The 19,893-nt window shown below is 39.4% G+C and overlaps 1 protein-coding gene across 13 annotated transcripts in view; it reads right to left on the bottom strand.

Moving 5' to 3' along the window:
- Positions 1-4,767: 4,767 nt before the first annotated feature.
- The window catches only part of LOC128234750 (CLIP-associating protein 1-like), a 126,087-nt gene continuing 110,961 nt past the window's right edge, over positions 4,768-19,893 (bottom strand). For 12 of the 13 annotated variants that reach the window (XM_052949219.1, XM_052949220.1, XM_052949224.1 and 9 more), the window contains 8 exons: positions 19,592-19,667; positions 17,703-17,750; positions 13,155-13,218; positions 12,774-12,900; positions 12,053-12,181; positions 9,069-9,275; positions 7,768-7,884; positions 4,768-7,347 (listed from right to left, as the gene is read on the bottom strand). In XM_052949219.1, coding sequence (XP_052805179.1) covers positions 7,258-7,347; positions 7,768-7,884; positions 9,069-9,275; positions 12,053-12,181; positions 12,774-12,900; positions 13,155-13,218; positions 17,703-17,750; positions 19,592-19,667 — 858 coding nt within the window. In that variant the 3' untranslated portion in view covers positions 4,768-7,257. The remainder of the gene's footprint in view (positions 7,348-7,767; positions 7,885-9,068; positions 9,276-12,052; positions 12,182-12,773; positions 12,901-13,154; positions 13,219-17,702; positions 17,751-19,591; positions 19,668-19,893) is intronic. The other variant, XM_052949223.1, reaches the window with a different exon arrangement.

Raw genomic sequence — 19,893 nt, 5'->3', positions numbered from 1 at the left:
TGTAAACGTCGATCATGGACGTACGGTTTATAAAGTTCAGTTGATCATGTAAGTACGGTTGTTCATGGAAGTACGGTTGTTCATGGAAGTACGTTTGATCATGTAAGTACGGTTGATCATGGAAGTACGGATGATCATGAAAGTACGGTTGATCATGAAAGTACGGATGATCATGGAAGTACGGTTAATCATGGAAGAACGTTTGATCATGAAAGTACGGTTGATCGTGAAAGTACGCTTGATCATGGAAGTACGTTTGATCAGGGAAGTAATGTTGATCATGGAAGAACATTTGATCAGGGAAGCGGTTGGTCATGGAAGTACGGTTGATCATGGAAGTACGTTTGATCATAGAAGTACGGTTGATCATGGAAATACGGTTGATCAAGGAATTACGGTTGATCATGGAAGTACGTTTGATCATGGAAGTACGGTTGATCATGGAAGTACGTTTGATAATTGAAATACGGTTTATCAAGGAAGTACGGTTGATTATGGAAGTGTTGATCAAGGAAGTACGGTTGATCATGGAAGTACGGTTGATCATGGAAGTGTTGATCAAGGAAGTACGGTTGCTCATGGAAGTTCGTAAACTAGTTCCATCTTCCTTACACTAATACTTAAATAAAGCCACAGAAAGATGAGTAGACATCAATTGAATCTACAAAACACCTCCTTAAACCCATATAAATAGTTCTTTTTGCACACGAATGCCTTTTTCGGAAGTTTAAAATTATAATTGCACACCAAAAATCACAGCGTGGCACTAAAGAATAAAAGTTCAGAAAATAATTAATATTCATACTCATTTCAATGTTGGTGTGTTTCAGTCTTATTTAGTTCCATTTCATTAATAAGCCGACTTTTTATAAGTTTGAGTCGCAAATCAAATATGTTTTCCGTTTATATAATGGTCTTCTAAAATCATATCCGAAACACATAGCTACAATCTTCCAAACGTACCTTTAATATTGGACGTTGAGAAACAGAGATCAAGTTTAAAAACTAACAATTCAAAGAACACTATCTTACAAGAAAAAGAAAAAAAACTAATTATATAAATGCTAATAAATACCATACAATCAAGTTCATTAACGAACTAAATATCGCGCGTGGCAGGCTGTTAAGTGGTTTGTCTATTTGATTTTGAAGTAAATTTGCCCAAGCGATTTTTATGACAACTGTTGTGTGCTTCAAAATATTTAAAAAAAATATAAGGTATTATAGATTTTTTTATTTCAATAAAGTGTTAACGTTCGTTATTAAGTAAAAGCTGCTATTTTTAAAAACATAATGGGTCGATTGTTCAGAAGTAATAACAAAGTTAACAACATCCTTGTAAACTTGTAAAGGTTTCACGGTGTGCCCGTATATTTAAATTAAACAAACACAACTGAAACAGTTGTCTCAATACTGTTTTTAAGAAGTACTTTAGATCACAAGTGTACTGTATCCATGGAACTTCCAGAGTAGAAAAAATTTAGAAGTTGACAACGATGACGATAATTTAAACGATTTATACAGTTTATCAATGAATCGCATGGATTAAAAGTTTAAAATTTGGAATTAAAATGTGTTCAAGAAAAAAGCAGAAAACAAAACATCCTATAAGGCTTTGGCAACATCTTTAGCGACTCAATGTTAACACTGTAACAAATACGCCATGAATATTGAGGTGAATATTGCAGACCATTACAATGATGTGTTTACTGCTGTAAATCTGTGCTGCAAAGCATGTTGAGAAGTTGCCTTGACCAAATAAATTATTTGATTTAGACCCGCAAGGTTAAAAAAACTGTTAAACAGATAGAAATTCAACAATTTGATTTAACTCATGTGACAAATTATACTGTAAATAGGGAACTCAGGAATCTCAATACAATACAAGAGCTGCCGTCCACTATAGCCGCTATGCTTTGCGGTAGGGTTACCGATAAAATTTTGCTAATTTCGGGATGTACGTGAAGTAAGCGGCCTAGCGGCCTAGCGGCGTGAAGTTAGCGGCCTAGCGGCGTGAAGTTAGCGGCCTAGCGGCCTAGCGGCGTGAAGTTAGCGGCCTGGCGGCCTAGCGGCGTGAAGTTGGCGGCCTAGCGGCCTAATTATTTTTTCTATTTCCAAGCACTTGTTAATGCGTTTTTTTTTTAAAACAATGATAAATCAAGGTTTTTTATTCATATAGTTACATAGCGGCCTTAAATTGTTATCTATTCAGAATATTTTTCTTTACCTTTTATTCCAAAACAATTTTAAATTAACTGTTTTATGCACAAATTATCACTCTAAAGCGTTTTTCATTTTTTTCTTCAAAAAAGTCGATCAAGCACTTCAGCGACCTAGCGGCGTGAAATTAGCGGCCTAGCGGCCTAAATTGAATCCTATTTCAAAGCATGTATACATGCATTTTCTTCAAAAACAATGACATTTTATCTGTTTTTATGCACAAATTAACACATTGAAGCGATTATCAACATTTTTTGTCCAAAAACGTCGATTAAGCAGTCAGCTATTTCAAAGCATTAAACATGCCTGATCTTCTAAAACAATGATATATTTACTGTTTTTATGCACAAATTATCACTCTGAAGCGTTTTTTATTTTATTTTTTAAAAAAAGTCGATCGAGCACTTTAGCGGCCTAGCGGCGTGAAGTTAGCGGCCTGGCGGCCTAGCGGCCTAAAATGGTTTCCTATTTCAATGCATGTATACATGCATTTTCTTCTAAAACAATGACATATTAACTGTTTTTATGCACAAATTATCACTCTGAAGCGTTTTTTATTTTATTTTTTAAAAAAGTCGATCGAGCACTTTAGCGGCCTAGCGGCGTGAATTCAGCGGCCTAAAATGGTTTCCTATTTCAAAGCATGTATACATGCATTTTCTTCTAAAACAATGACATATTAACTGTTTTTATGCACAAATAAACACTTTGAAGCTATTAGTGATTATCAACAGTTTTTTTCAAAAGCGTCGATAAAGCAGTCAGCTATATCAAAGCATTAAACATGCCTGATCTTCTAAAACAATGATATATTTGTAAAAAAAAATCTGAATAGATAACAATTTAAGGCCGCTATGTAACTATATGAATAAAAAACCTTGATTTATCATTGTTTTTAAAAAAAACGCATTTACAATTGCTTGGAAATAGAAAAAATAATTAGGCCGCCAGGCCGCTAGGCCGCCAACTTCACGCCGCTAGGCCGCTAACTTCACGCCGCTAGGCCGCTAACTTCACGCCGTTAGGCCGCTAACTTCACGTACATAATTTCGGGATCATTAAGCAATAAATGGGCGAGGCTTTGTCATCGGGTCCGTTCAGCATGTATTCGCGGAGAGGTATAGGAAACGTTTCGGTATGAAAGCCGACACATATCCGAAATAGTAGACTGACACCATGGATGTTTGTGGCCTTCACCTTCCAATCCGTTTCAAATCCAAGCTGAAATGAATGCCATGTTTGCCTTTGCATTGTATTTGAGACAAAGAAGAAGGAGACGTCATCGATCATGGGTCCGCCCCTGGCTCAAAGACGATATGAGGCTACTGTATAAACAGTTCAATACATTGATACAGGAACTCTGAGATGAAGATGTCACCTCCTTCAAAAAGGTATTGACCCAAAGCCAACAATGTTTGACGACAAACTCCACCGTCTAACGCGTCGCATTTAGGAAACAGGGACACCAGGTTCCGTAACGCCCTGCCTGCTGGTCTAAAGCTTGTGATGACAATGAGGTGCATGGCATCTGGGAGCACGTACGCCTCCTTGGCGTATGAACTCCATGCTGCTGCGGAAAGTGTAAGACATTTTGTACTAGAAGTGTGCACTGCCTTGCTTCCTGAGTACATGTATAAGGATGAATCATTACTAATACTTCAGAGGTCTGGCATGAAGTGGCCGCCCAAGTGGAAAATGCCTCATACTCCTAGTGCCCTCGATGGCAAACGCGTGGTAATTTAGATGCTACTGAATTCGGAGAGTCTGTATCACATAACAAGGGGTTCTTTTAAAGTATTAGCAGTCCTTCTGGCGTTAAACGATGCATACTAGAAGTTATTTGGTGTGACCTGGGGGCATGGGCGTCTTGTCAGACTGCCAGATCTTTAATAATTCTGAATTGAAGGAGATTATGGCTGACAATTCAATTGGTTTCCTACCACCTTGTGACATGCCCTACTCTATTGTAAGGAATGACGACTGTTTGAGGACCAACCTTATGAAGCAATACAAGCGACACAACTTGAACCATAGCCAGAAGATCTTCAACTACAGACTCCCTAGGGCTAAAAGAATAGTGGAGAACGTGTTTGGCATCCTTTCTGCTCGGCGAGAGTGCTTGTCCAACTTTATGATTCAACGTCCACAAGATCGCCAGTGCCAGTTTATGCATGCACAACCTTATCAGGATCCTGCACTAGGGTGCACTCCTGCACTTGACCGCGGCCAGTTTGATGCTGTAGACAACAACCACCACTTGGTACCTGGAGGGGAGGAAAGCACTTCAAAGAGGTTGTGCGAGCAGCTTGAAGAGAAAACAATATCTCAAAAAGATATTTATCGTAGATATACATGTGCTTCTTCCATGATGGAAATGACCGGATATCCAGCTCTGGGAAGGGAGAAGAAAAGTTGGTTGGTAACACAAACAGACATTTGTTTGCTGTGATAAATGCAGCATCCGGGAAATCATCATGAGTAGATTTGCATATGTGACTTAATTGTTTGATATCCTTGCAGATATTTCATATCACAAAAGAAAATGTGCAAGTTTAAGTTGTTTTATTATGTTTACATCATGTTTAAATAACCTACATTGATGACATAGAACATAACTGACGGATTTTTATAGGCATACATTTAGTACAATCAAGTGAAAAGCACAAACAATATCTAACATGATTAAAACTTCAATTTTAGTTCACAACATTACATTGTCGATAGTGTGTTTGGTATAAATGGTACTGAATAACTGCTGTATCCTGAACATTACATATGAACCAAACAATCTCATTATCTGCAAATAGCCACACCTACAACAGGCTCATGCATTGGATTTTATTTAGCTTGGTAATAAATCAGGAGCACCTCACAGTGAAAAACAGTGCTCATCTGTTGTATTTCAATAAAGAAGGGGCATTACTAAAAAGTTGTTAAATCCAGAGTTATCAACCATGCTATGCATGTGCGTATTGTTTCTGCCAACATGTGTACAAGCTACATTTGAATATCTTGGAAAGGTTGTTTCATGGCCAAGGTAAAAAATGGCACTAAGATGTCAAAGATACTACAAAGGCTATGACAGTTACTGACCTACATTTGTAATTAATTGGAAACACAAACCAGCTTAAAAAGAATATTAATACAAAGTGGAGTTGAATAGAATCAAGTTTTAGAATACATTTGACTAGCAGAAACTGATCTTGATCACGAATGCAATCCATTCCTCTAAAAATCTGTCTCACAAATGTATAAAAGCAACAACATGAAACAACATCCAATCAATCATGTAACAACACAAACCCTCCCGTGCTTGGTTTAAATCATAATATCTGATATAAATACAGTCATTCAAGGTCCTGGTGACACACATCTAGACTTACAGTCACGAGCATATGGAGCATATGGCCAATATCAGCCGCACAAGATGGGCCACTGTGGCAGCTTACCACCCATCTTTACACAACAGATAATTTACACAACTGTTCTTTTCAATACTGTGTAATAAAACACTTCTATACCAAAAACTTTAATATCTGCTTAACACAGGTCTTTAGGCTAAAAATCCCGAAATAAATGTCAATGTTTCTACACAATTTATATATCACAATAGATAGGTTCATATGACACAGGGTATTTAATAACATTCTTAGCCACATAATGAACTAGTTAAAACTGTATGCAGATTCACAATGTATCATTTCTACATCCTTATACAATAATACATGAGTCAACTGTCTAATTATTACTATAACGGTACTGCTACTCATATCATTAAATTTCCTGTTTCCTTAAAGTAATTCGAAACCTACTATTGACAAGAGTGCCATGAAGTGAATGCCAATGCTCGTCTGATTTTCAGTCAAAAGGGGGCATAACTGTTTAATCATTACAGCCAGAGTTAAAATTGGGCCATGCTGTACATGTGTGTATTGTCTCTGACCACATGTCTACCAAGTTTTATTTGAATTTTTGGATACTTTTTTTTTATTAAATGCTTAGTGTTTGCAAGACTGCCACCGCCAAGGCTATTAGAATACATGCACTTTTTTCATCAAAAACCAGACGAGCTAAAACATAAGTGAACACATTTTAAAAAAAGCTAATTATATATGATATATACATTCTTTGATTTGAGAAAATTACCTGAAAAAAAATAAATGATGAATAATGCAAAAAGAAAAATGAATAACAATGGGTTATGCATGTTTGTTATAAGCTTAACTTTATGAGACTTTGGTAACATGGTGAAGGAGAAAAATTGATAAGAAGATACTGGCTCCAAGACGACATGAAGCTGCTATGTGCAACAGGACACTTCTAAATACATACATGTCATGCACTTAAGCAGTCATAAATAAATAACAACTATGTCATAGTTCAAGATTGGGCTAATATGGGTCTATCAAACATGTGGTCCATGCCTTCCAATGTCATTGAAGTCTTACAGAGGTAGCACCTCTTTATACTAGCTTTGACCCTTAACACATATTATTGTTGTTCACAATGCAGGTCGTTTACACATATCAGTTGACAACTTCATGTCTAGCCTCATTTCAATGTCTGAGCAACAATTTGTTCAAAATTACCTTAGTATCACATTTCTCTTCGGAATACCCCTATGCTTCCAACTTCTATCTCTTTTTTAAAACTAAGGAGGTCAGTACACAATAAAACATAAAATAAAAAGTTTGTTCACAACATTTTTCCCAAACTGTTCTTTTGTTTGAAGAAATGGAGAAATACTCCATTTGGGAAAATATGAAAAATTAATATCACCTTCTCCATCTGTGTCAAGCTAGCATTGTCCAACATTCTTCACTAGCTTACAGTGAGCATATTTTCCACAAGTCAATGACTGTCCTGCACCCACAACACTAGTTTCATCAAGTTTAACTATCAGATATTTGCCATTGGCTGACAGTTCATAGTTTTTCATAGATTGTGATTGGATGAGAACCTGATTATGGCTTGTGGTTGTCAGGTCAGTTCTGACTGGTTGTTGGCCATATAAGCATGTCTGTGATTGGTTGACTATCAGGATGTGTCTGAGAGGTAGGGAGATGTCACCTTGCCGCTTTCTCGCTGGGCCTGGGCTCTCTTGATGTACAAATTCAACAGCTTTATCTGAAACATGTAACAACTCTTTGATTATTACTTGATTAATTGGGCTTTCATTATAAATTATTTGGTTGCCGCATCATTATATACATTTATTTTCAACACATAATATCTGTGTTAGTGCAATTTGAAATATTCTAAATTATACAAGTCTGAAAAACTATACCACATGCATGCATTAGTCCATGATTTTGTACATTGTTCACATAGACGTTGTAAATTAATAAGATTACTTCCAATAGTTTGTTTGCAAATGCCAATGACAGTAATGTTGTGTGGTAAATGTGTATGACATCTGAGTATCTTAGTGCGGTTAAGGTTTAAAAGTAATGTTGTGTGGTAAATGTGTATGACATCTGAGTAATCTTAGTGCGGTTAAGGTTTAAAAGTAATGTTGTGTGGTAAATGTGCATAACTTATATGTACCTTGCTGCCATTAAGTTCTGAAAGGAATGGTCGCAAGCCTTCCCCAACCACCATGTACATGGCAACCAGACAAAAGACGCTCGCCTTTCGCACACTGCTCTCACTGTCATCATAGCCCTGCAATGTAACATACTGAATATAAGCCCATTAGACCAGTAGAAATGCTGTTTTGAGTTAACATACTGAATATCAGTGTAATCTGAGATCTACCTGGAGTCCAGGTGATCCTTGGCTAACGGAGAGAAGTTTGTATCGGGAGAGGCTTCCTTTGGGGAGTCTGGGGAGGGTGTCGGGCAGGAGGAGAAGACTGGTTGTAGGACAGCCTTTCCTTGAGGAGTCCAGGGAGAGGGCATTGGTTAGAAAGGGAAAAGTTGGTTGTTGTAGAAGTTTACCTTCAGGAGTCTGGTGAGAGGGCATTGGGTAGGGGAGGGAAAAGCTGGTTGTGGCAGAAGCTTACCTTGAAGAGTCCATAGAGGGCTTGGGGTACGAGAGGGAGGTAGATGTGGCAGAGGTTTACCTTGAGGAGTCGAGGGAGGGTGTTGGGTACGAGAGGGAGGTGGATGTGGCAAAGGCTTACCTTGAGCAGTCAAGGAAGGGCGTTGGGAACGAGAGGGAGGTGGTTGTGGGAAAGGCTTACCTTGACGTGTCCAGGGGGGGTGTTGGGAACGAGAGGGAGATGGATGTGGCAGAGGCTTACCTTGAGCAGTCGAGGGAGGGCGTTGGGAACGAGAGGGAGGTGGTTGTGGGAAAGGCTTACCTTGACTAGTCCAGGGAGGGTGTTGGGAACTAGAGGGAGATGGATGTGGCAGAGGCTTAGCTTGAGGAGTCGAGGGAGGGCGTTGGGTACAAGAGGGAGGTGGATGTGGCAGAGGGTTACCTTGAGGAGTCATGGGAGGGCGTTGGGAACGAGAGGGAGGTGGATGTGGCAGAGGCTTACCTTGAGGAGTAGAGGGAGGGCGTTGGGTACAAGAGGGAGGTGGATGTGGCATAGGCTTACCTTGAGGAGTCCAGGGAGGGCGTTGGGTATGAGAGGGAGGTGGTTGTTGCTGAGGCAAACGCCAGGAGTCCTGAGAAGGCGTGGGGTAGGAAAGGAAAATGGTGGTTGTGGCAGAGGCTTACCTTGAGGAGTCCAGGAAGGTCATCGGGAACAAAAGGGAGGTGGATGTGGCAGAGGCAAACGTCAGGAGTCCTGAGAGGGCGTGGGGTAGGAAAGGAAAATGGTGAATGTGGCAGAGGCTTACCTTGAGGAGTCCGGGAAGGGTGTCGGGAACAAGAGGGAGGTGGATGTGGTAGAGGCTTACCTTGAGGAGTCCAGGAAGGGCGTCCGGTAGGAGTGGGAGAAGCTGGTCTTGAGAGAGCTGCTCCATGACCCGAGTCTGCATCTTTATAGCGGCCAGATTGATTGGCATTGGGGCTGTCTGGATAATTGGGATCAGTATGCGGGTGATCTGGGCAGGTGGGATGTAGCTGGCCAGTGTGGCTGCACACTCCTCCGCTGCTCGCACAACCTGCCAAACACAAACACCATGAACATGAAGACTCCATTTCAAAAAGTTCAGGATATACAGTGTGCCAATGATATAAAGTAGAGCCATCACAGGATGTGACAAGGGTCCCAAATGATAAAGGCATTTAAAAGTGAAATGGGGCAACTATGCAAAACTGGGCGATGCAGCTATAATGATGCTTACAGATCATAATTTCTCTGTGTTTTGTATTGAATTATAAACAAAACATTATATGCAATGAAGGTATGTTAACAGTTAAGTGGGGTGACTATGCAAATATGGGCCATGCAATAAAAAATGTTGCTTAAAGATCATAAACATTTTCTCTTATTTTTTTGTTTTTCTTATTTATATTCACCTCATGTATATACAATAAATTAACTATTCAATCTAGGGGAGATGACCATTCACATACAATATGTTTACAATTATGTGTCAAAGCACGACAGTTCTGGCTTTGTGTACAATTGACATCTGATTTACAACCAAACAAAGTTTAGCAGGCCCAAAACATACATATTAAAGGAAGATAACAATTGGGCCAAAAAAAAATAGTACCCGTGTTTCCGGTAACCCGACCGACCCTATTTTTTCCTCGCCAACCCTAATCTTTTTTTAGGCATAAAAGTAAAAAATCAAAAATTAAATATATCGTCATTATTTTGGTTGTTTGTCTGTCTCTGTTCCCAGAGAATAAACTTTCATTCCTGATTATGTATTACCGAGACGCTTTGTCAACCAGGAAACAAAATGGCGGAGTTCGGCGATCCTTGTCCAATATCTTCAAATTGGCAAACGCATGTTTATGGTTCAAACACGTGGTTGATCACAGAAAAACAAAGTCATTTTGCTGTCTTTATAATGAAAATATTTAGGACATAGTTTGCGGTGTTATTTATCCATGTCCAAAATAGAACTTGCTTTTTTACAATAGGCTTTCCGTATTTATGCAGGCTTCATACGATTAGGCTCTGCGAATTCATGCAGGCTTTATTGCGAGGTTCACATTTCATTAATCGTTACATTAATTTATTCGCAGTTATCAGTGGTTATTTATTTTGCCTAATTTAAGTCCCATCAACTGAAATCCAAACAAAAACCAAAAAAGCGAAAGTTATAACAACACATTAATAGGAATGTGTCGGCTGCGGATCAAACGGTACAATTTGTGAGGTCAGAGCACGAGCGGTAATAAGTTCAAAGGCGCGTGGGTATGGTTTGTATTTAAACTGGTCGGTCAGATACCGTATGAAACAATTTGATTGCCTGGATTTCGTCTAGGCTTGTAAGAAAATACCATACGATCGAAAACATGTAATAATCAATAATCGTCGTCTGGGAATCTTAAAACAATGACCGAAATGTTTGAATTCACTACGAATATGAATGAAACTTTGATTGTTACGAGAATAATGATAAATTATAAATAATAAAATAAGATACGTAAAGTAAATCCATATCCGCATATACTTGTTCTATTATTAACCTTCCTCCACATAAGAGAGCTCACAGTTGACAAGAAAATCGGCGATTTTCTTCAAGCAAATTCCCAAATTTGGTTGATAAATGACTGGTTCGCTAGAACATCATCATAGATTTGTAGAAATTGAAGTGCTTGATTTGTTCTAAAAACCGATCGCGTCATATAAAGGAGTATTGTATACAAAAAACACCAAATTTCATGGGCAAAATTGGCGGGAAAATACGGTAGTCGAAGGTAAGGAAATGATTTCAGACATTAAACAATGCTGTTTTTTTCTGACTTTTTGTTAATTATGAAAAGCTTAGATATTTTATAATTGATTTGATGCAACAGATTTTGCATAAAATCGAAATTGTGAAAAAAAAAAAAAAAAAATCCCGACCGACCGACCCTATTTTTTTTCGCCATGTTACCAGAAACACAGGTATTTTTTTTTGGCCATGGACTGATGGATTAAAGAAATATGGTTCTTTAAATTGGTATAACAAACACTTTATAATTGTTTATACCTTGAATTATTTTCAAATATACTAGTTTGTCGAGGGACGTAAATAAGGAACAATTGATCACAGAGTTATGGTTCTTAAATAGTGTAGTCAACATCTTCATTAATTAATGCTTCAAGTTCATTCCCTTCCAACCAAAACTTTTCAAGTTCTGAAAAGAAAATTTTCTAAAACATTGCATGCCAAGGGAGGCATTTTGAGAGCAATAGGCAGTAGAGTTATGTTTCGTGAAATGTGCTATTAATCAATCTTCCACATATCATTAACTTCTTGCCATATTATAGTGCTAACGGATTCTTTTTTGAACATCAAGGGAGACAATTTGGTTCACATTTTGGTCACAGAGTTATGGTTCTTGTGTTACAAATCTGAATGTGCACCGCCAACAACCAGTTCAAGAAATGAGAAATAGATTTCAGCCAGTACAATGATCTTAAAGTGCAGTACTTTATATTTACCAACAATGCTAATATGTGGAATGTTTCATGCAAACATATCTGTGTACAAATGCAATTCAACAAGAAAAAACATCTGATTAAAAATTCAAGCAGAACTTTGTTGTTAATTGTTCAACTTCATACCTTATAATACTCAAAATAATCATGGCTATCAAATATCTCCTGTAATGAAACCATTACTCCAATTTGATTTGACAGAAACAGAGCTCCCATTTTGTAAACAAGCCATGAGCAGGAACTATTTTCTGAATTGGTAATAAAGAGTGAAATAAAACACTTAATATCAAAAATATACCATTTTATATACATAAATTAAACAATACTTTATACCTCTTTCTCAGGGTCTTTGTGGGCGTCCAGGATTCGAAGAACGGTGAGCTCTGCGTACTCCTTGAACCGCTCTGACTGGTTCCGCAGGATCTCCCGTAACACACGCAGAGCAAGGGACCTTGTCTGCATCTGGTCAGGAGATGCAGAATATCAAAGACTTGAGAACATCTTTCAAAATATGCTAAAATAACCATTACTCATGGGGTGTTTTTTCAATATGATTGTGATGTGATTATGTTGAGATAGGTAATCTTTGTTCTAAAGCTAAAAAAGAGGATATAAGCTACAAGTTTGAAACAAGCAAATTCCTTAAACTGATATTGCCCACTGGTAAGGCGGAGTAGATGAAATGGAAATCAAGTATTGATAAAATGGAAATCAAGTATTGATGAAATATTCCAACGGAAACATGCAATACCACTGCAGAGTGATAAACATTTCATATGAGAGATGAGTTTTTTTAAATTGTTTGGAATTATAAAAGAATATTGTATATAGCATTCAGATTGGACCAAGGAATTGAGTTAATTCAGAATTTTTTTCAGCCATTTTCTGTTAATGAAATTGGTCCAGCAAGAGTCAAAACTGGCATATTGTGGGATTTTAGCAGACCTGTTCCAATCTGCACATCTTGTAATGTATTTCAATGCAAATATTGAGAGCCCTCTAGACATGTACTGTTTTGTAAGTAGGCATATGTGAGTGTATGGAGTGTACATACATCATCATCCCCGAGTGTCTCTAGCAGAATGAGAAGAATGCTCTTGAAGTGGTCCTCCCACAGCTCAAACATACCCTCACGTGTCAGCTTGATCAGAGACAACATTGCATTCTTTCGCTCCTCATGTCTACAACACAACAACACATTCACATTAATACATATTTTTTTTAAACTGTTTTTCCAGTATGTAAATTGTTACGATTGGGAGTACTGTAGTGTTACTGAGCTAAATTAATGATATATATGAAGATTTGACTTTGATTAATCTCACTTGTAACTCTGAGCATGACAACACAACGGGGTAATGGCATTCTTCTTCTTTATTTCTTCATACCATGACACCATCTAGCCATGGTGAACATGTATAGTGATTGTACTCACCTATGGTTATGGTTGGAGAGTTCACTGAGAATGTGAGAGATCACGTCCTCCTGATCCAGTGCACCTGTAACACACCACCGTTTCAAATTACTACAACACATACAATCACAACAACAAATCACATAATACACATATCACAATTACATACATCAGAGTAGCAGTGATATTAAACTTCCTACATTGCATTCATGATTATCATTCTCATGACATAGATGAAGACCTTCATTTGGGATTATTGCTGAATACCAAACTTAAAAAAAACAAGTAAAAAAATAAGTAAAGTTATCAAAAACCCTGAAAATGGAAGCTGTCTAGAACATAAGCCTGCCAGTACTAGTGGTGACATGTGTAGGTTTATAGAACACAAATCAATCATAAAACTGGTTTTATATTTTAACCAGTGGGTCTTTTAAACAGAACATTTTGTGAGTTTTTAACTGTTGTTAATTGAACATGCACATTTTTGGCTAAGAACTTTGGTAAGATGATGGAAGGATCATGCAAACAACTTTGAATCTTGAACAGGCCAAATACTTGACAATCAAACAGTTAACAAGAACAGCTCCAATGTGTGGTTTTTGTTCAAAGTTATTTGAGGAATTTGGAAACATCTGGAACAAACAATTACACAATGTTTTTTGTAATAAGTTTCCAGGCACAACTATAAGTTAACACTTTCGAAATTACTGTACCAACAACTCATGCAAACAGCTCATGGTAACAAGTTTGTGTACAGAACAAGTAAAGGTAAGTTTAGCATAAAGGGGAGTAACACTATACCAACCATTGTCAGTGATTCTCATGCCGAGAAGAGAACGGAAGGGTTCTAGCAAAGCAGAAAAACAGAGCATATAAATGTGGTCATCAGAGCTGGGACACGGAGTGGAATACAGAGCATTCACATGTGGTCATCAGAGCTGAGACACAGGGTGGAATACAGAGCATACACATGTGGTCATCAGAGCTGGGACACGGGGTAGAATACAGAGCACTCACATGTGGTCATCAGAGCTGGGCACTCACATGTGGTCATCAGAGCTGGGACACGGGGTGGAATACAGGGCAATCACTTGTGGTCATCAGAGCTGGGACACGGTGTGGAATACAGGCCATACACATGTGGTCATCAGACCTGGGACACAGGGTGGAATACAGGGCATAGACATGTGGTCATCAGAGCTGGGACACAGGGTGGAATACAGGGCATAAACATGTGGTCATCAGAGCAGGGACACAGGGTGGAATACAGGGCATACACATGTGGTCATCAGAGCTGGGACACGGGGTGGAATACAGACCGTACACATGTGGTCATCAGAGCTGGGACACAGGGTGGAATACAGGGCATACACATTTGGTCATCAAAGCAGGGATACAGGGTGGAATACAAAGCATACACATGTGGTCATCAGAGCTGGTACACGATTTTGAATACAGGGCATACACATGTGGTCATCAGAGCTTGGAGAGGGGGTGGAATACAGAGCATACACATGTGGTCATCAGAGCTGGAACACGGAGTGGAATACAGAGCATACGCATGTGGTCATCAGAGCTGGGACACAGGGTGGAATACAGGGCATACACATGTGGTCATCAGAGCAGGGACACAGGGTGCAATACAGGGCATACACATGTGGTCATCAGAGCTGGGACGCGGATCGGAATACAGAGCATACACATGTGGTCATCAGAGCTGGGACATGGGGTGGAATACAGAGCATACACATGTGGTCATCAGAGCTGGGACACGGGTTGGAATACAGGGGCTGGGAAGCTGGACAGAACACAAACCATAATTATACATGTGGTCATCAGCTCTAAGAATTCAATGTTAAAGTAGTGATCATGTATGTGACCAATTATAAAGCATCCGTTAACTGTGAACATAGGGTAAGGCTGATACAGGAGGAATTCACTACCTGTCATTATAAACCTGAATGATATTTCAGCCAATAATAAAATAAGCTAAAGAGTAAGTATAACTTTTTTGGGTTTAAATACTGCAAAAAGGCTCAATTGGGAGAAGGCAGGGCCAACACACATGGCAAGTGGGAGAAAGAATGATCAACACACATGGCAAGTGGGAGAAGGCACGATCACCACACATGGCAAGTGGGAGAAGGCAGGGCCAACAGACATGACAAGTGAAAGAAGGCAGCGCCTACACACATGGCAAGTGGGAGAAGGCAGGGCCAACACAAATGGCAAGTGAAAGAAAGAAGGGCCAACACACATGGCAAGTGAAAGAAGGCAGGGCAAACACACATGGCAAGTGGGAGAAGGCAGGGCAAACACACATGGCAAGTGAAAGAAAGAAGGGCCAACACACATGGCAAGTGAAAGAAGGCAGGGCAAACACACATGGCAAGTGGGAGAAGGCAGGGCAAACACACATGGCAAGTGAAAGAAAGAAGGGCCAACACACATGGCAAGTGAAAGAAGGCAGGGCCAACACACATGGCAAATGGGAAAAGGCAGGGCAAACACACATGGCAAGTGGGAGAAGGCAAGATCAACACACATGGCAAGTGGGAGAAGGCAGGGCCAACAGACATGGCAAGTGAAAGAAGGCAGCGCCTACACACATGGCAAGTGGGAGAAGGCAGGGCCAACACAAATGGCAAGTGAAAGAAAGAAGGGCCAACACACATGGCAAGTGAAAGAAGGCAGGGCAAACACACATGGCAAGTGGGAGAAGGCACTATCAACACACATGGCAAGTGGAGGAAGGCACGATCAACACACATGGCAAGTGGGAGAAGGCATGATCAACACACATGGCAAGTGGGAGAAGGCACGGTCAACACACATGGCGAGTGAAAGAAGGCAGGGCCAACACACATGGCAAGTTGGAGAAAGAATGATCAACACACATGGCAAATGGAAAAAGGCAGGGCAAACACACATGGCAATTCAGAGAAGGCAGGGCAAACACATGGCAAGAGGGAGAAGGCACGGTCAACACACATGGCAAGTGAAAGAAGGCAGGGCCAACACACATGGCAAGTGGGAGAAGGCAGGGCAAACACACATGGCAATTCAGAGAAGGCAGGGGCAACACACATGGCAATTCAGAGAAGGCAGGGGCAACACACATGGCAAGAGGGAGAGGGCAGGGCCAACACACATGGCAATTCAGAGAAGGCAGGGCCAACACACGGGCAAGTGAAAGAAGGCAGGGCCAACACACATGGCAAGTGGGAGAAGGCAGGGCCAACACACATGGCAAGTGGGAGAAAGCATGATCAACACACATGGCAAGTGGGAGAAGGCATGATCAACACGCATGACAAGTGAAAAAGGCAGGGCCAACACACATGGCAATTCAGAGAAGGCAGGGCCAAAACACATGGCAAATGGGAGAGGGCAGGGCCTACACACATGGCAAGTGGGAGAAAGCATGATCAACACACATGGCAATTCAGAGAAGGCAGGGCCAACACATATGGCAAGTGGGAGAGGGCAGGGCCTACACACATGGCAAGTGGGAGAAGGGACAATCAACACACAAGGCAAGTGGGAGAATGCAGGATCAACACACATGGTAAGTGAAAGAAGGCAGGGCCAACACACATGGCAATTCAGAGAAGGGTAGGGCCAACACACATGGCAAGTGGGAGAGAGCAGGGCCTACACACATTGCAAGTGGGAGAGGGCAGAGCCTACACACATGGCAAGTGGAAGAAGGCATGATCAACACACATGACAAGTGAAAGAAAGTAGGGCCAACACACATGGCTATCAGAGAAGGCAGGGCCAACAAACATGGCAAGTGGGAGAGGGCAGGGCCTACACACATGGCAAGTGGGAGAAGGCGTGATCAACACACAAGGCAAGTGGGAGAAGGCACGATCAACACACATGGTAAGTGAAAGAAGGCAGGGCCAACACACATGGCAATTCAGAGAAGGGTAGGGCCAACACACATGGCAAGTGGGAGAGAGCAGGGCCTACACACATTGCAAGTGGGAGAAGGCAGAGCCTACACACATGGCAAGTGGAAGAAGGCATGATCAACACACATGGCAAGTGGGAGAAGGCGTGATCAACACACAAGGCAAGTGGGAGAAGGCGTGATCAACACACAAGGCAAGTGGGAGAAGGCACGATCAACACACATGGTAAGTGAAAGAAGGCAGGGCCAACACACATGGCAATTCAGAGAAGGGTAGGGCCAACACACATGGCTTTAAAAACAATAATTAAAGGCAATTTTTTAATGAAACTTTTGCATTGAAGTACTACAAATTGGTACAGCATATTTTCTGTCCAGGAACAGTGGTTTCTTTAAGAACACAGAATCTTGCAGCACATTGTGACAATGAGTGCACAGAATCAGAGGTTGTAATGATCTTGTTCCATATCGGAAATAATCACATGTAGAGGGAAAGTTTTCATACAGATAATAATGGATATATGAAAAATGCATATTGGAAAACACAATCATGTGTAAAAATTAAAAAGCCAGACAGAGTGTTAATCTATTCCAAAGCAGTACGTTGAAATGCCAACAACAATATCAACTCATTCTTGTCATTCAAACACCTTTTGGCTTTTTCTTTCGTTTTTCAGGTAACGGAACAGGAAAACTGACTGAAAACATTGTGTACTTTTCATTCATCATATCAAATTCAATACAGTATAGCTACATACCTGTAACAATTCCTTAGATATCTTAAAACCTACCAAACACTACAAAAGCAAATATCATATTTAAACAAGAGCCGTTGTAAGACAGCGCGCTCGACTTCGCCGCTTTGACTTATAAGTGAATACAATAACAATGTAATATTACCAAGTTTGGTCTATTTATGTCAAACCTAACTAAAACTATTCAATACATAAGGTGACATTGATGCTGACCACCCACCACCCGAAAAATGACGCAAGTCATTCAAATAACTTGATTTCCCATTATGAAAATGTGGTAAAGAATATACAAATATGCCTTTCAAAAGAAATAAAAAAAAAAAAAATTATAATAATAAAAATAAAAAAAAATCAATGGCCATATAGTATAGCCCTCCTTGTTTTCCCTTGGTAAAAAACTGGTTAAGAATATAAAAATGTGCCTGTCAAAAGAAATTTAAAAAAATAAAAAAAAAATAAAAAAAATATATATATATATTCAAGGGACATAATTTGTATTTATTGTTGAAATGGAGTTATGTTTCTTGTTGTAAGATGGTCGTAAATAATTTTGAATTTTATTAAGTGCATTGAATGAAAGGTATAGAAGTTTTTTTATTAAAATCCCAACTTGCCCTTAACTTTTACTTGCCTAAAACTTTAACCTAAGTCAATCAGGGGCCATAACTTGTATAAAGGATATAGAGTTATGTAACCTCATTGGGTGATGGTCCTGAACAATTGTGTGAAGTATTAAGTCAATTGAATAAAGGGTACTATAGGGGATATTAATAAATATCCCAACCTGCCCTAAAACTTTAACCATAGTCTAATAGTCAATCAAGGGCCATAATTTGTATAAAAGACAATATGGAGTTATCTAACCTCATTATGTGATGGCTCTGAGCAACAGTGTGAAGTATTAAGTCAATTGAATGAATGGTATTGGGGTTTTCAGTGAAAATCCCAACTTGCCCTAAAACTTTAACCTAAGTCAATCAGAGGCCATAACTTGTATTAAGGATAATATGGAGTTATGTAACCTCATTGTGTGATAGTCCTGAACAACTGTGTGAAGTATTAAGTCAATTGAAGGAAGGGTATAGAAGTTATTTATAGAAGTTATTTATAAATATCCCAACCTGCCCTAAAACTTTAACCTGAGTTTCATAGTCAATCAGGGGCCATAATCTGTGTAAAGAATAATATGGAGTTATCTAACCTCATCATGTGATGGCCCTGAACAACTGTGTGAAGTATTAACTCAATTGAATGAAAGGTATTGGAGTTTTAAGTGAAAATCCCAACTTGCCCTAAAACTTTAACCTGCCCTAAAACTTTAACCTAAGACAATCAGGGGCCATAACTTGTATTAAGGATAATATGGAGTTATGTAACCTCATTGTGTGATGGTCCTGAACAACTGTGTGACGTATTAAGTCAATTGAACAAAGGGTATAAAATTATTTATAAATATCCCAACCTGCCCTAAAACTTTAACCTGAGTTTCATAGTCAATCAGGGGCCATAATCTGTGTAAAGAATAATATGGAGTTATCTAACCTCATCATGTGATGGCCCTGAACAACTGTGTGAAGTATTAACTCAATTGAATGAAAGGTATTGGACTTATAAGTGAAAATCCCAACTTGCCCTAAAACTTTAACCGGACGCCGACACCGACGCTGGGGCGAGTAGTCGAATAGTCGAGCTAAAAATCCACATAATAAATTTTCTTCTTTTAAAATGTCTTATTTCAAGTGATAAAATTAAGCTTAATAGTAAGAACTTTATAATATATATACCTTCGTTAAATGAGACATCGTTATCAGCAAGAAAAGCCTCTGCCTGGTTTGATCGGTTATATCCATTTATAGTTCCCTGCAATTATACACAAATAAGATAGTGCAAAACAGCAATACATTACATAGGGGGTATTATGAAAGGACACTTTTCTGATGTCCTGTATCTCGTGGAGTTTGATGTGTGAGCAGGTATCTGCGGAGACCACGTAGCAGTCTGAACAGATGCTTGTTTATACACCAAATGAGACATGTACAGGTCATCAGTGTCGTATCATACTATTCCCTTTATTATATGCCACCTT

The sequence above is a fragment of the Mya arenaria genome, chromosome 5, assembly GCF_026914265.1.
Source record: "Mya arenaria isolate MELC-2E11 chromosome 5, ASM2691426v1".
Classification (NCBI taxonomy): Eukaryota; Metazoa; Mollusca; class Bivalvia; order Myida; family Myidae; genus Mya; species Mya arenaria.
The sequence above is the reverse complement of the archived record's forward strand: the minus strand, read 5'-3'. Positions and strand labels throughout refer to the sequence as shown.